Source organism: Myotis myotis, unplaced genomic scaffold (assembly GCF_014108235.1).
Source record: "Myotis myotis isolate mMyoMyo1 unplaced genomic scaffold, mMyoMyo1.p scaffold_m19_p_30, whole genome shotgun sequence".
Classification (NCBI taxonomy): domain Eukaryota; kingdom Metazoa; phylum Chordata; class Mammalia; order Chiroptera; family Vespertilionidae; genus Myotis; species Myotis myotis.
In genome coordinates, this window is record NW_023416336.1 from 1,968,992 (window position 1) to 1,985,830 (window position 16,839).

The 16,839-nt window shown below is 49.1% G+C and overlaps 1 protein-coding gene across 1 annotated transcript in view; it reads right to left on the reverse strand.

Annotated features, from left to right (window-relative positions):
- Positions 1 to 16,839, reverse strand: part of VWA3B (von Willebrand factor A domain containing 3B) — a 134,856-nt gene that overhangs the window by 104,334 nt on the left and 13,683 nt on the right. Inside the window, exons 3-6 of the mRNA XM_036302281.1 lie at positions 12,850 to 12,944; positions 11,547 to 11,797; positions 9,189 to 9,348; positions 2,491 to 2,660 (exon numbers count right to left, since the gene is read on the reverse strand). Of these exons, the coding sequence (XP_036158174.1) occupies positions 2,491 to 2,660; positions 9,189 to 9,348; positions 11,547 to 11,797; positions 12,850 to 12,944 (676 nt within the window). The remainder of the gene's footprint in view (positions 1 to 2,490; positions 2,661 to 9,188; positions 9,349 to 11,546; positions 11,798 to 12,849; positions 12,945 to 16,839) is intronic.

Below are 16,839 nucleotides of genomic sequence, written 5' to 3' on the forward strand. Positions count from 1 at the left end.
GGTTCCAGGTGACACCAGGACGATGGTTTGATGGCAGTGACAGCCAGCCTTGTCCAGTGGCTCCTCATGAGGCCGAGGGACTCAACCTGGCCGTGCCTGCCTCCCACTGGGACCTCTCCCCGAGTAGAAATGGCCAGCATCCTGGCGGAGCAGAGGAGATGCCAAGCTAGTCCTGGCAGGCCCCACCCCCTGAATGCCAAGGCCTTTGGTACCCAAGACTTTCTACTCTCTGATGTGGTCTCCAGATTAGAAAAGAGAGCTAGGCAGACATTCTCTCTGGCTAATAAGCCTCGCTGTGCAGAAAGCAAATCACCATTAAGAGCCCACAGAGCACAGCACACACCTGAGGGCTGGAGGCTCTGCCCTGGGGCACAGGGGCACCCAGAGTCCAGGCCCCGCCAGCTGAGACGCTCAGGACATGCCCTTACAGTTGGACCCTTACTGCACTTTAGATCGGGCTCAAGACCCAAAAGTGCAGGGAGACCAAGTGGGAGTCAGGGTCCTGGCGCCGTGAGGGACAGGAGCACCGTGGCTGTGGGTTGGGCTCGCTTTCGAGGGCCAGGGCAGGAACGGGGGTGGGAGGGGGGTCTACACCTCACCCTCTTCCTCAAAACTAGCACTTCCTGGTGCATGGCCTACAAGTCAGGAGCTGAAATGCAGGGTAAACTGTTAGGCTTTGAAGTGCTAAAGGTCAGAGCAAACTCCCTGTTAAATTACTCCCTGGCCACCCACCTGCCCAGAGGAGATGCCCACCTGAGCTGAGAAGAGGACAAGCAAGGTGGCCGTGCCAGTTGCCTTTTTCTGTCTCCAATAGCAAAGGGGGGCAGTGAGCCCTTGCTGTATATGGGGGGGAGGGGGGGTTCAGGCACCCAGAATGGAAGCCAATTTCTCCCTAGTGCTTTAAGAGCAGCCAGAGCAGTGTCCCTCAGAACCCCCAGGGTTTCCTGGCTCTCCCTCCCTCCTGACAGCATCTCTGGGGCTGCGGCCAAGACATCTGCATTTTAATCAAGCTCCCTGGATAGTTCTTAAGCAAAACGCAGGGCTAACTGCATGTGACCAGGCTCCCCTGCATGGTGTGGAGGCAGCCTGCAAGGTAAAGCCAGGCCTCGGACGATGAGCAGCTCAATTTGAGAAGAAACCTTCCAGGCGGCACTGCACTCGTCTCAGACAGGCTAACTTTCCAAAGGCCCAGGCCTCTCCTGGTACTCACACAGCAGCTGGCCTCTCTCCCTCAGGGCCTGCAATTCACACACAGACAGGCCCCTGAGGGTTGTTTTAAAATGCAGATTTCATTATTATTCAGATATGATGAGGCCAACAGATCACTTCAACTGCCACTGAAAAGACAGCCCATTCATTACTCACAGTTTCTGCTATGAAGGGCATTGTGTCCACCCTTCCATTCATACCCTGAAGCCTCTAAGGTTTAACCTCTGATGAAGGTAAAAGGAGGCCCTCAGGGTGGAGTCCTGATCCGATAGGATTAGCATGCTTTTGAAAAGACACACCAGGGAGCTCACATGCTGTGGATTCCTCACCACCCTTCTCTCTCTCTCCCTGCACCTCTCCTCCCTACCATACCGGACACAGCAAGAAGGCAGCTATCTGCAAGCCAAAAAGAGAGCTCTCACCAGAAACTGAATCAGCAGGCACCTTGATCTTGGACTTCAGCGTCCAGCACAGTGAGACATAAATGTCTACTGTTTAAGCCCCAGCCTGTGCTACTTGGCTATGGCAGGCAGAACTAACACAGCGCCCAAGAAGAGGGGCACCCCCCACCCAGGGCCACACAGGAAAGCGCCAGGGCCAGTCAGGAGGCAGAGGCGGCAGAAGAAACATGGGCCGGAGTCTGTACTGAGATTCTGCAGGAAAGCATGGGCAAGGCAGAGTAAGCAGGCCTGGCATTGGCTATGTTTGCATAATTTCAGCGAGTTCTGAGGCAGAGGAGTTTCTGGTATCTGTTCTGGGGTGAACAGGAAACAGGGGTCTGCATTGGGCAGCTCGCTCAGGGGTCACTCACTCGCTCTAGGATCAGCCAGCCCTGGGAGGGGCAGTCTCTGCAAGGTCAGCAAGGTCCCACAATGTCCAAGCATCCAAATTACGGGAAAAACAAGACAAGACTGCCCTAGCCGGTTTGGCTCAGTGGATAGAGCAACGGCCTGAGATCCCAGTCAAGGGCACGTACCTCGGTTGCAGGCTCCTGGCCCAGGCCCTGGTCGGGGCTCGTGCAGGAGGCAACCAATCAATGTGTTTCTCTCACATCAATATTTCTCTCCGTCTTTCCCTCTCTCCTCCGCTCTCTCTAAATATCAATGGAAAACTATCCTTGAGCGAGGATTTAAAAAAAAGAAAAGAAAAAAGGCAAGGCTAGTACAGGGTGGAGAAGAAAAGGTGCGTGGAGACTGAGATGGCTGGGGAGACGGGAAGAGCACAGCGCAGACTGGCCAGGCCCCTGTCCCTGCAGTCCGTCCAGGGCCCATTTCTGCCTACCTGCCGTGGGCCTTGGCGCTCAGGTCCTTGAGGAAAGCCACGGTGCCTTCTCCCCTGGCGTTGAAGGACACGGTGCAGACAGGACACGGCATCTCCAACACCCTCTGCAGGAGCAGCTGCTTGGACTCCTCAGGAATGTCCCCCACCACAAAGTAGTACACGGATTCAATCTGCAAGAAAGCAGTCCCAGCAGCTCACCTCCTGCCCGCCCCGCCTTGTGCAGGGCTCGCTGGCAACACTTCCTACAAAATGGCATTTTTTAAAGTGGGTGGTGGGGGTAGAGAAGAGAGCGCAGAAAGGCAGCAGCACTGCTCAACGTTTTGTGAGGACATTTGGGACCAAGGTCAGGAAGTGAGGGGTCCAAGGCCTGGTGCCGAGACCTGTGGGAGTGGCCGCAGCCTCAGGTATGCAGGGGAGGAAATGGTTGGCAGCCTGGAGAGGAGCCTCCTCTGGGCCCATGAGTGCCGCACACAGCGCAGGGGCAGGGGCAGGGGCAGCTGTTTTCAACAGGAAGACACACAGCCACTGCGGGCAGGAAGCTTATCAGCCATTTCCATGGCGGAGCCAGAATCCTGCAATCCAACCCCTCCATCCTTGGTCTGAGGCAGACTGTGGCAGGAAGACACATTCCCGGCTGGTTCATCCTCGGGTCTCATCTCACAGGGAAGCGTATGCCTGGAGGGGGGTGAGGCTGTCCGGACTTCACACGGCAGGCGAAGACCCAGGTCCATCCACAGGGCCTTGCCTCTTGTTGCCATGACAACAGTGAGAGAATGAACAGCCCCTGTGTCAGGACACACACACACACACACACACACACACACCAGATAGGAGGCAATCCCCAAAAGCTCCCTGCTTCATTTAGAGTGATGTCAGTCCCACCCAAGGGACCGGCGACAACGGTCCTACAGCGACCACAACACCCTTGCTCCTTTCCAGGATTTGCCTTCCACGGTGCACGCCTCTGCCTCCCCACCCCCAGGAGCTCTGTAACTTGGGGCAAGTAATTCTAATGAAGATAAGAGCGAGAGTGCAGTAAACAAGATGACCTGCACTTATGTACATAAGAGAGCCCGCACTGCACAGCATCTACACCTGCCTACCAACACCTGGATGGATTGTCTCCAGATGCTGGGGGAACCCCCATCTTTAAGGGATTAGGAGATGCCTATCCCTTTAGGACTTGTGAGCCTCTCTCTGCTCTAATCACAAGCCCCTGGAGCAGTAGGTAAACCATCAATGATCTCCCCTGGACTCCCAGCCTGGGACTTACACCCACCTGGCACAGAGACGGGCTTATGATCAGCTCCCCAGCTGGTTAGGAGGACATCCTGTGGGCAGTGGCCAGGGCAGGCTCTGTGCCCCAGAGCCAGGATGGGGAAGGCGAGGGAGGACTCAGGCCAGGAGCTAGGAGACCACAGTGAGAGCGGAGACCAGCCTATTGCAGCAACAACCCTCCACCAACACGAAAGAGCCCCCTGTGCCTGCCCTACCTCCCATCCCCACTTCTTCTTGCGCCGCCTCCTGAGCCACCTAACCTAACACTCTCAGGCCTTTTAAACTCCAGCTCCGACTTTAAAAAGGATGGAAGGGGAGTAAAGACTGAGGGAAGCGGCATATGCTCTCAGCCAGTCACCCAGTGGCAGAAAAACACTGGAGGAGGAGCAGTGTTGTCCGGATTCCTCCTTATTCCCAAGATTGTTCTTCCAGCAAGCGCACGAGGCCCACTTTCTCCTGCTGTCATCCGTGACCTTGTGTGGATGCAGGGTGGATGCCGCTGAGCTACTCCGGGCAATGCTTGTTTCAGCCGTGTTTGTGCCAGTGTGGCACGGGTGGTGCATCCTCTCAGAGGATCTAAATTCACATGTGGCCTGAGACGGGGAGCAGACACAGGGGCACCTTCTGGGTTTGCTAGCTCAGCGGGGAGGTCAGGGAGGGTAAACACCCAGCAGCGCCCCTGCGGCGGGCGTGCAGAGCCGGCTGCTTTGCCCTGGCAGTAACCCAGGAGTCTGGAATCCCTGTGCAGAATGTTTTCCCTCGAGATTTCATCAAACTAAAAACTGCTGTAGCCAGCAGCGAGTCGGGATTCCTTCCCTCGCGAAGGCGATAGGGTTACTCATTAAGTTCAGTCCTCAGCTTCTTAACTGCCTATTTCTGGCCGGCTCTCAGGTATCCGAGCTACATGCTTCCCACGAGGCCGCCTGTCCCGCCCCTCCCCCTGCACCCTGCCTTTCTGCCTCGCCGTCCGTTCTCATAACGACACTGAGAAGAACAGAGGAGAATAAACGCTGCCTACCACCAGCCCCTCCCCAAACTGGCCAAATGCCCTTTAACGTGAAATGGCGCTGGGGCCATCTGCTATTTGGGACAATAAGCTAACATGAATTATTTTTCACAGCAGTCCTGTGGGGTATGAATTACCCTCATGCCCAGTTTACAGATGAAGAAACTGAGGCCTGGGAGGTTAACTGGCCTGGTCTTGCAGCTAGTAAACCCAGGCTGCCTGACCCCGTGAGCTGCTGTCCTTGCTTACAACCACTTCACTCTGTCGCCTCTTCACGGCAAGGCTGGCCACCTACTGGAGGTGAAGGTGAGCTCCCAGCACTGTGAAAGCAAGATCATGGACACCAAGCGGCCAGAGGCCAGGCACCCTTCTCACTTCCTTAGCTTCCACACCATCCGAGGCTCCGACCACCAGCTGTCAACGTCACTGACCAACGTTGAGTCCAGGAGGTCGTCTGGTTCAGGGATTTATCTCCCCGGGAACCCTCCCCCCCACCCAGCACCTCCAAGCTCCCCGGGGCAGGCCCGGCTGGGGCAGGGGCAGCCAGGACCAGGGCAGCTTCCTCACTGACCTGCACTTCCCTTCGTGCCAATCTCATTGAATCTGATAACACAAGACCTGGAAAATGTGTGGGTTACATTCAGCTATTTCCTGTGTCACAAACTCTTGCCACTTTATACGGCATAGAATAGGGCGGAGCTTTTCTGTTTCACTAAAAATGTCTTGTTCTGCCTAGGCCAATGTCCACAGCTTCCCGCGGTAGCTGCATCTGCTGGCTAAGGAGTCCTCCGTAGCCTCCCAGCCACAGGCCTGGGGGGGAAGAAGGACCAGCCCCAAGAGGCTGCCTCCTGACTCCCGCAGCTCTCGCAGTCAGAGCCCCAAGGCCTCTGGGTCTGAAAATCCCCGTTCCGCAAGGAAGCAACAGTGACAGTCGACCCCATCAGCATGGCGAGGTCTGGCAACACTTTCTCGTTCATCATACAACTTTGGCCACTGCAACAGTTTTGACCAACCCGGACCCTGAGTGGAACTTCCAGATCCTCCCTGACCTGTGGCAGCCCTTTCCTGGAGCAGCAATTTTGGTTTTCTGATTCTCCTACTGGCAGGAACTACCCCCGTGGTATTAATCAGCTCACATCTCAGATCTGCCCTAACACCCTGACCACCACCAACTTTCGGGACTCCCGGGCTTCTGGGTCCCTGTGTCCACCCGCCGTCCCTATCAATCACAGAGGCTCAGCAATTTCGCCTGCCTGGTCCCACACAGACCACCTCTCTTCACTTCAAAAAACTCAAATATGCACCCTAGGTTGGGGAGGGGACTCTCTTAGACCACATCTAGCCCCCAAGCCCAGGAATACCAGCACTGCCCTGGCGTGTGACTCAGTTGGTAGAGCACCATCCCGTGCACTGAAAGGTTGCCGGTTTGGTTCCCGGTCAGGGCACTGCCCAGGTTGTGGGCTTGATCCCCAGCAGGGGTGCCTGTGGGAGGCAACAGATCCATGTTTCTCTCTCCCATCAATGTTTTCTTCTCCTTCTCCCTTCTTTTCTAAAAGTCAATAAAAAACATTTAAAAAGAAGAATATCAACATTATTTCCTTCCTATTCCTTCAATGTTCATCAAAGACTTAGCGAGCCCTTGCCAGGCACTGCCACTGCTAGGGACACAGAGGTGAGATCTGATGCCTGTCTGCATCTCTGAAGGAAGTAAATGGAACGCCTGAGGTGGCCCCTCCTTGTCTACTGCCCAGTGGGGGCTCCTATGGAATCACGGGGGTCTGTCTCCCATTCACCCACTTAGCCGTCCAGTAAAAGGGTAAACGCATTTGTGCCTGTCAGTGGATGGAGAGAGGCTGAGAGAACACAGAACAGGAGCCCCTGGGAGGTGGCCGCAATGAAAGCAGAGGCAGGGCCCCTGGTTAGCTTCTCAGGCAGCCGAGATCACCAGTCTTTCCTTCCTAACATGTCCTGGGCCAGCAGGCCTTCTGGGGCCCTGCACCTCCTCCTCCTCCTCAAGACGGAGCAACTACCAACTTCCAAGAGACGTGTGCAGGGTTCTGACCGCAGTGTGCCGCAGGGCAGAGCCCTGAGCCGGACAGCACACCTGGGCCTGGGGGAGATGGCAGCCCCTCTAGACTGCGGAATCCCTCCAGCACCCCAGGCTGCCCTGCCCAAGAGCCAGGACTTCCCCCCACGACACTTCAGTACTTCACCCATGTACAGTGCTCTTCACCTGCCATGATGAGAGATGTAAGCCCACCCTCTGCCCGGCTCCTCTGGGCTTGGAGGCTCATGCTCATCCCGCTGTTCAATCTTCCTGGCCTGTCTGTGGCGACAGAGCCCAGTCCGGAGGAGGCCAGGGCCTCTGAACATTCTCCCTCCCCGTAACCAAGCACACGGGACACCCTCCCTTCTCGTGTGGACCCGACACAAAAACCCAACCTCTGAGTATGTCTCTGGACACAAGACAATACTCACTTTCTTGGTTCCTCTCAGGACTCTCTTCTGGGAGATGCTAACCCAAAGCAGGTTATCATCAGTAGGAAAAGTCTGGGTGTTTAGCTTTATTGTTCAAGTTTCTTAAGCCCTAATCTTTTCCAGTCATAGCAAACAGCAGCAACATGGATGAGTTTGAAACTCACTGGGGTGGACTGAGTTTCACAGAGCAGGGGACCCATTCCCTCCCCACCCCACCCTACACACACATGCGAGCTTTGCTTTACTCCTCATAAAGCATAAGGCTTGGCAGTTTCATTTACAGAATTTCCCTTGGGACCACAACCAAGCAAAGCGCTAGGTGGAGGGGCCACCTGTCTAATGCACTTCGCAGTTGCCATACTCCACAGTCTCTCCTCAAGGGTCTTCAGATGGCATTTGATGGTCAGTGCGTGTGGGCTTCTTTCTGGCTTCTTCCCCTTCTGGACTTCCCTGGAACTCACTGAAATGTCCCTTATTCCCTGCGCTGGGATGAAGCCCAGAGAAAGGAGAGGCACAAACCAGAGGCAAGTAAAACAGAAAACCAAGGTCACGGGGAAATCTTGCAGTCAAGCTGTCAGTCAGCTGTGATAAGGGTAGCCAGGTGAACAAAGAAAGAAAACACCCATGAGGGCGCGTGTGCATGTACACACACACACACACACACACACACACACACACGAGCCTGTGAAATGTCCCATTTCTTGAATGCTAATTACAATGTCCAGACACTTGAAATTTTACAGATGTTAAGACAAACTTGAAAGGCCAAAGAACAAAGTAGGTTGTATTTTGTTCTTCTTTAATGAGAAACATTTGCTCTTCTGGCTTCGTGAGGATAAACAATGTGTTTCCAATGTCCAACCATCCTCCTCAGTGTCCATAAACACAGCCTGGTGACCACTGAGGACTACCCTTTCAAGGTGCCAGCACAGGGCCTTCTAGCCCAAGAAAGGACTTCTTAATGCAGCAGAATAAAGCTTGAAATCTATAAAATTCCCCAGCTTCCAGGGTTGGAAAGCAATTAAATGTTAATATTAATTACTAGGTATTAATTAAGTAGCTGTATCTCAAAGGAAGGGGACCCTCCCCCACGCAGGGAGTTGAGGCGGGTCAAAGGACCCACCTGCCCAGAGGACTTCCTCTCTGGCTTGCACTAACGCTTGACAGTCCCACCCTTAGAGTCACTCACAAAAACACACATCCTTGTGGCTGAAAGACACATAAAACACCACCATTAATCACTTCTTCCAGATAAATCTTTATTTCCAAAAGGTCACTATCAAAATGTATAAATGTGAATACATTCACATTTGAAAATGGATGAATCATTGGCATGGATGTACATCACCCTGGAAAGCACATGACAGACCCATTTGTGAGAAGGGGAAGTGGGAAAGCTTCAGAACATGGGTGTGGGGGAAGCCCTACTTCCTCATCGAAGGGTGCTATGAGGACTCTTCCAACCTCTCCTCCCATAAGAGTTGCCTGATTCATCTAATTGTCAGGAGAGCAAGAGTGGAATTAAAGTGTTAGAGATGCAGAACCAGGTCCTAACTCCCTGTCCTTCCTCGATGCTCAGGGGCTCTGAGCAGCATGTGGCTCTCCTGGTAGTGGCTAAATGAGGGTCGACCCCAATCACCCCACCAGAGGAGCCTAGAGGACAGGGAGTCTCATTTTGGTTGGTCCAGCTCTGCCATCACCAAAGCTGTGATTTTGATCCCTGTCTGGGGCTTGTCACTCTGTCTCATTTGGTTCCAAATTCAGAGGAGAATAGGATTAAGATTTATGGGGCTCTTCAGTGCCAATGAGGCAGCCCCTGTGGGATGCCCCTGGGAAGGGACTCGGATCAGGTGAACGGCAGTATGAGGATACCAAGGTGAGACATAAGCCTGAAGCCGCCTTCGTGACTGGGGGCCAGCCCTGGACACACACTTACAGTTCTGTCTTTCCCCGCTTCCTGCAGAGCGTCCAGGCGGCTAGCCTGGCTCAGAGCCTGCTCGAAGGTCAGTTTCTCCACCCAGCTGATGGCGGCAGCTATGGATTGTTCCATCGCAGGAGCAGCATTCTCCTGCCATTTCACAGGCTCTCGGGAAGCCCTGAAAGGAATCGCATAGGGCTGTCACCAGCAGCGGTCAACAACAGCTGTCAGCCCTCAGTCTCACAGTCCTGAGCAGCACCCACTTAACATCAGCACTGACAGAAAGACAGGCAGCTCCCAGCCTCTGAAAGAGGTTTCCAAAGCACCATTACCTTCCATCAGCTGTGCTGACTTGGGAAAACAATGTTTATGGAGAACAGAGAATTTCAAACATTATAAAGTAGATTAAAATTATTGAGGAAGTGCCCTAGCTAGTTAGGCTCAGTGGGTAGAGCATCAGCCTATGGACTGAAGGGTCCCAGGTCAATTCTGGTTAAGGGCACATGCCCAGGTTGTAGGCTTGATCCCCAGTAGGGGGCATGCAGGAGGCAGCCGATCAATTCTTTCTCATCATTGATGTTTCTATCTCTCTCTCTTTCTCTCCCTTCCTCTCTGAAATCAATAAAAATATATTTTAAAAAATTATTGAGGAAGTTATTTTTATAAACAGGCAGGTTTATATGAACTGTCTTCTATTGCTAGTAAATTTATAAGGATTCACAGCATTCAGACTTGCAAATTAGCAACAATTTTATTACTATAAAATGCTGGTTCTTTTATTACATTGTTTTCATTGTTCTGAAAGAATCCCATCAATGTATTTTTGGATTAAAAATAGTTTTGTTCTGCCTGACTGGTGTTGCTCAGTGGTTGAGCATCGACCTATGCACCAGGAAGGCAGCGGTTCAATTCCCAGTTAGGGCTCAATCCCCAGTAGGGGGCGTACAGGAGACAGCCAATCGATATTAATGCTTCTCTCTCATTCATGTTTCTATCTCTCCCTCTCTTTCTCTCTCTAAAAAAAACAAAACAATAAAAATATACTTTATAAAAAATAGTATTGTTCTGAGCTCAACAGAGCATAAGTCTTTTAAATTTATTAAATCATTTTGATTTCAAAAACAGCCATTTGAATGTATTTATCTCCATGTTTATAATCCAGTGACCTACATGAATCATATGAATTTATGAGCATAAGAATGATGTGAAACATGGCTTCAATGAACCTCCAGAGACAGAGGCTGCCACACACATGTGTCACCTGGGCGGCTTCCCGGTAGAGAATCTGGCCGCGTGGCCCATATGCTAGAGCATTTCCAAGAAAGGTACAATGTGGTAGACTTAAGCACTTATTTCCTTCAATATATCTGTGACAGGAACAGGAACATTGGATAGGACACGATTAGGCAGCATCCCCAAAGATGTCATCTATTTAGCTAAAAGTATTTTATTTTTAAAAAGGAAAAACTCGCCAAAACTGGTTTGGCTCAGTGGATAGAGCGTCGGCCTGCGGACTGAGGGGTCCCAGGTTCGATTCCGGTCGAGGGCATGTACCTTGGTTGCGGGCACATCCCCAGTGGGGGTTGTGCAGGAGGCAGCTAATCGATGTTTCTCTCTCATCGATGTTTCTGGCTCTCTGTCTCTCTCCCTTCCTCTCTGTAAAAAATCAATAAAATATATTTAAAAAAAAAAAAAAAAGGAAAAACTCAGTGTATTAACCAATGTCATCCCAATAAATTCAATTAAAAAAGAAAAGAAAAACGGAGGTAGATGCCCCCCTCCCAGGTGCTTCTTGTCGGGGAGGTGCAGCCACTGTTCCACATGGGAAGTTGGCCTGCAGTCCAAATCCTCTCAAATCCAAGAGTCTATGAATGATTGCCTGCGAAAGCCCTGAAATACGGGAGATTCTATAAAGCCAGCCACCTGCTGTTCTGATTCAGGGGTGAACTTATGGAGAGGTCAACTTGAGTTGCGAGCTCAGTCTGAAAACCAGGGAAATTTGCGACGAGTTTAAATTCACTATCCAAGCTAAATTCTAAAATGAGTGAAGGGATTTTTACTCAATATCGTTCATATTCTTATATTTTTTCATCTTGCCATGCATTGAAGAAAAGTGTGTTTCTAAATCTCTCCTAATCTGAAAACTAAAATACCAAGTGCAAAGCAGATAAAAGTTTTCTGAGGTATTCACTGTGGGCTCTCTGCTGGAAGTCTATATTCCAGGGAAATTACAAAATTACATCCTCTCCCCCCCCCCCCCCGCCCCCCGCGCCGCCCCCCCCAAGAGCTCACTATGCTAGTGACTCGGCTTAACTCCGCAGGAACGGAAACTGCCTATGGAGTTCCCGGAAGCACCCGTGCCCAGGGGACGCTCACCGTATGATGTTGAACTTGGCTACGAGAGCCACCTGCTCCTCGAGGACCATGGTTAGGGCGTCTTGGCACAGACGGAGCTCCTCCTCCCGCATGCCACCCAAATCCAGCACTATGGTGACGCACTGTTCCAAGATGACGCCAAACACCTGCCGGCTCCTGCTGGTGAGCCAGTTTATCCGCTGCTCATAGCTCTCCGCCGCTTGTTTTAAATGTTCCACAAATTGGCAGATCAGTTCTGATTTAGCTGTCAGCTTAATGGAATTTAATTAATTAATTAATTGTTGACATAAATAAACAAATAAGGAGGATACCAAAATAAGTCACCTGAACCGCAGTGCAGCCAGGAACAACAGGGCCCACTGAGCCGAGGCCCCTGCCATCAAGAACTGCATTCATAACAATTTTGCAGATGACCTCCAACCCCCACATAATCCAAAAGGAAGGGTTCTAGTCTTGCAGCTAAAAACCTGTGGCTGATTCCCCACAGGAGAAAAGATGATCACGTGTTATTATTCTTTTAAAAGATCTATTTCTAGATCATGTTTTATCTTTACAGTTACAGAATAACCATTATCAGAAAATTTCCAGGGGCACTTTTAAGAAAGCAAGGAGGAATAAAAGGGAGAAGCTCATTTTTATAAGCCTCACTAAAAAGTTTTCCTAACTACAACATGCCAACAATATTTCTGCAAATGCTTCTAGCCACGCCAGCACACCTGCCGGCTTCCTCCAAGGATGCTGCGCCGGCGACTAGCCTCCTGCTCAGACCTCTATCCTGTGTCCTCTGTCTCTCAGCCCCGGCTCCCCTGCATCTGGATCACTTGGTCACCCACAGCCGCCACCAACACCCGTTGGGGCCGTCACTGAAAGGTGACAGACGCTTGCGGGCCATTTCTTGCACACACAAACCATCATCCACACAGACCAGGCACAGTCGCGCAAGGCCTTTCGGGGTGTAAGGTGGTGGGAGACATGGGAAAGGAATAAGAAAAAAATTATACTTATTCTGTGAAGAATCAAAATTTTAAAGATCTGGTACCTTTGAAAAACTTCAACAACTCTCAGAACACTCCCAAGTACCTCAACTGTCTTTTGAACATACCACGTACCAGGGAATTCCACAGTTTCTTGCCTTGGCTCACACTGTCCCGTCTGTCTTAAACTCCTTTCCTTCCCCATCCCCTTGTCCCTCAAATTTATCCTCAAGCTCCGGCATCACTGGAAGCAGTGAGCCTCTCTGCATGGGCCACTCCAGACCTCGGCAGTGACCACAGGGCCCGTCCCGAAGGGGATTCCCACTTACATTGTATGCTGTGCCATCCTCCGCTCTGTAGACCCGTGGGAATAGTCCGTCGGCATACCGGGAAGCCACAAATCTCCCCAGAGAAGTCACATAAGCTGCATTTTCAAAAAAACCACAATCATCAAAATGGTGCATTATTAACACTTATTCTTATTTCAAAATGCTTTTCTCTAACACCATTCAGATCCCCAGTGATAGCTACACGCTGTGATGCTTTGCATTCTGAAGTATTTCTGGGTGCTAAAATGTAATTGCTTATGACATGGTAATCCTTTAATACATGAATGAATGAGGAGGAAAACGGGATTTGCTTTTTGATTTCCTGATTCGTTTGTCCAGGATGATTAAGTAAGAGGTCAACAAGAAAACATAGGAATTGTGTTTAATTTCTCAAAACTTTTATTCAGGACTTGGACTTGTTTTCAGAGTTTTAAAAGTTAAACTCAGATATTGTCCATTGTTCTCGCCAGTGGGGGTTCATGAATAGATGAGTGAATGAAGCACGCGGGTAATGGATTCAGGATACTCACACAGAGTTCAAAACCACAAGATTTATCAGATTATGTGCCCCACTGTTGAGTATCTGTTGCACAAACACACACTGAGCACCCACCACGTGATACACACGGTGCTCACGGAATGGGAATACAATGCTGCCTAAAACATTTTATCCTTCATGGGACAGGAGGCTACAGAAAGGATTCAAGGACTAACTCTGAGTTGCAGGACAGAAGGTGAGGCAAGGCTTCCCCGAGATGTTCTTATTGTGATGATTGCTTTATCGCTGTTGTTGTTCAGTTCCCACAGTAGAAGAGAATGGTGGTACTCTCAGACCTAGCACGTCCCACTCCCTGCCTCTCTTGGAAAGGGAGAAAGGGCAAGGCTGGATTTCACAGCTTCCCTGGCCAGGCTTGGTCCCAAATCAGGGGTGAGAAAATTTACAAGACCTGCAGCTCAATGTTCATAATAGTAAAGAGTAAAGAATGAGCTACTGAATTCCATCAGCAATAACTTCAATCATGTGGACAAAAAAGGGGCCACATACCAACCCTGACAAGCTCAGGGAAGGCCTGCATAGCAGGTCTACAAACTCAGAGACCCAAAGTAACTACACAGGATGCTCTGAAACTAACACTTGCTAACTGAAAGCGAGCTGTGGTGAGTAGTCACGGCCTAGGTCAGTGTTTTCCTTGACAAAGGTCAATCTTTACCTTAAAGGAGACTGTCCACTGTCTTTTTACATCTATTATAACATACCTTTAGAATGTCAGAGTAGTCCCCTTTTTTCCAGACTCCTCAGGGTACAATCTCCAACTAAGAAGGGACCACGGAATTTCTCATTGTTACCTTGCTGCCTAAATACCATCTCCATGTGCTACTAATGTTAACTATCCTAGACCCACCATGCAAAAAAGTATGCCTCTCTCCATTTTACTTTTTATCCGGCCCAGAGATTTCCCACATTGCTTCCTGCTGCCTCCTCAATGTTCCAACAATGGATTTCATGTAGCACCCCGTACATCTCCTTCTTTGATTGTAATATATAAAATAAGCTGTAGCTCTAGCCGGTTTGGCTCAGTGGATACAGCGTCATCCTGTGGACAGAAGGGTCCCAGGTTCGATTCTGGTCAAGGGCATGAACCTCAGTTGCAGGCTCCTCCCGGGCCTGGGCCCTGGTTGGAGCGCATGCAGGAGGCAACCAATCAATGTGTTTCTGTAACATCGATGTTTCTCTCTGTCTTTCCCTCTCTCTTCCACTCTCTCTAAAGATCTATGGGAAAATACTTTTGGGTAAGGATTTTAAAAAGAAAAAGAGAGAGAGAGAGAGAGAGAGAGAGAGAGAGAGAGAGAGAGAGAGGTTATTAAAGGAATTTGTAAAAAAATAAATAATAAATAAAATACGCTGTAAAGTGGCTATCCTCTGTAGAATTTTCTCAATCCGTTGAGATTTTGCTTCCAAGAAAGTGTCATCAATTTGGCTAATAAACTCATAACTGTTCTCTACAGGTTTGGACGTTTCTTACATTGTCAACACTCAAACCTCTCAAACTCTAAAATCTCTGTTTCCAAGAATTCAATTTCTTAACTGGCACAGATAGAGCAACTTCAAATCACCGACAATACTCTCTCTTTACTTAAGACATTTACCTGGGATGAGGAAAGAGTACTGTTTTGGGGGGACTGAAGGAGATGAGCCTACGGGAGACTGTATAAACTGCAATTGCTAATTAAAATGTGAGGCATTGTGAATATTGCATCTAGCAATGGTGAATTTTATAGGCAAATCCTCACAGAGAAAAAAGTATTAACTCAGAAAAAAAATGTAAAAATAGCTACTTGAAGGTACTAGAGAGCAATCAAGAACAGACAGAAACTAGATTGGCATTCATCCTTGAAAGAAGGCAATCGGTGAGCTTGTCACAGGGAGGACAGAGTTTGCAGTTTGAGTCCAACCAACTTAATTACCTGCTAAAATAAGAATCAGCTCTCCACACATCAACTGATGAATGGATCGACTGTGATATATCCATACCATTCATCTCCTTATATTATTTGGCCATAAAAAGGAATAAAGTACTGATTCATACTACAACATTGATAAGTCTTAAAAACATTATGGTAAGTGAAAGAAGCCAATCACAAAAAAAACACATTATATGATTCCATGTATATGAACTATCCAGAACAAGCAAATCTATAGACATAAAGTAGATTGCTTTGGGTTGGCAGTTGAGGGATAGGTTGGGTAGATAAGGAGTACCAGGTTTCTTTCTAAGATGATGAAAATGTCCTAAAGTTGACTGTTGTTATAGTGGCCCATACCTATGAATATATTAAAAAGGCTGAATATGCCAAAGCAATATCTTCACCGATACAGCTCCTAGGGCGATGGAAACTAAAGAGAAAATAAACAAATGGGACTACATCAAAATAAAAATCTTCTGCACAGCAAAAGAAACCATCAACAAAATAACAAGAAAGCCCACTGCAGGGGAAAACATATTTGCCAATCTTATCACTGATAAGGGTTTAATATCCAACATTTACAGGGAACTCATACAACTTAACAAAAGGAAGATAAACAACCCAATCAAAAAATGGGCAATGGACCTAAATAGATACTTTTCAAAACAGGACATACAGAAGGCCAAGAAACATATGAACACATGCTCAAAGTCACTAATCATCTGGGAGATACCTGTCAGAATGGCTATCATCAACAAATCAACAAACGACAAGTGCTGGAGAGGATGCAGAGAAAAAGGAACACTCGTGCACTGCTAGTGGGAATGCAGACTGGTGCAGCCACTGTGGAGAACAGTATGGAGTTTCCTTAAAAAACTAAAAATGGAACTCCCATTTGACCCAGTGATCCCACTTCTAGGAATATATCCCAAGAAATTAGAAACACCAATCAGAAAGGATACAGGCACCCCTATGTTCATAGCAGCACAATTTACAATAGCTAAGATTTAGAAACAGCCTAAGTGCCCATCAGCAGATGAGTAGATTAGAAAACTGTGGTACATCTACACAATGGAATACTATGCTGCTATAAAAAGGAATGAACTCCTACTGTTTGCAACAGCATGGATGGACATGGAGAGCATTATGTAAGCGAAATAAATCAGGTGGAGAAAGATAAATATCACATGATCTCACTCATTTGTGGAATATAATGAACACATAAACTGATGAACCAAAACAGACCCAGAGACAGAGAAGCCTCGATCAGACCGTCAAACCTCAGAGGGAAGGCAGGGGAGGGTGGGGATAACGGGGAGAGATCAACTAAAGGACTTGTTTGCATGCATATAAGCCTAACCAATGGACATAGACACCAGGGGGGTGAGAGCATGAGCGGGGGGGTGGGTGGGGGGAGGTGGGGAGGCAATGGGGGGATAAGGACACATATGTAATACCTTAATCAATAAAGAAAATAAAAATTAAAAAAAAGTTTTTTTAATGCTCAGTTGTACACTTTAAATG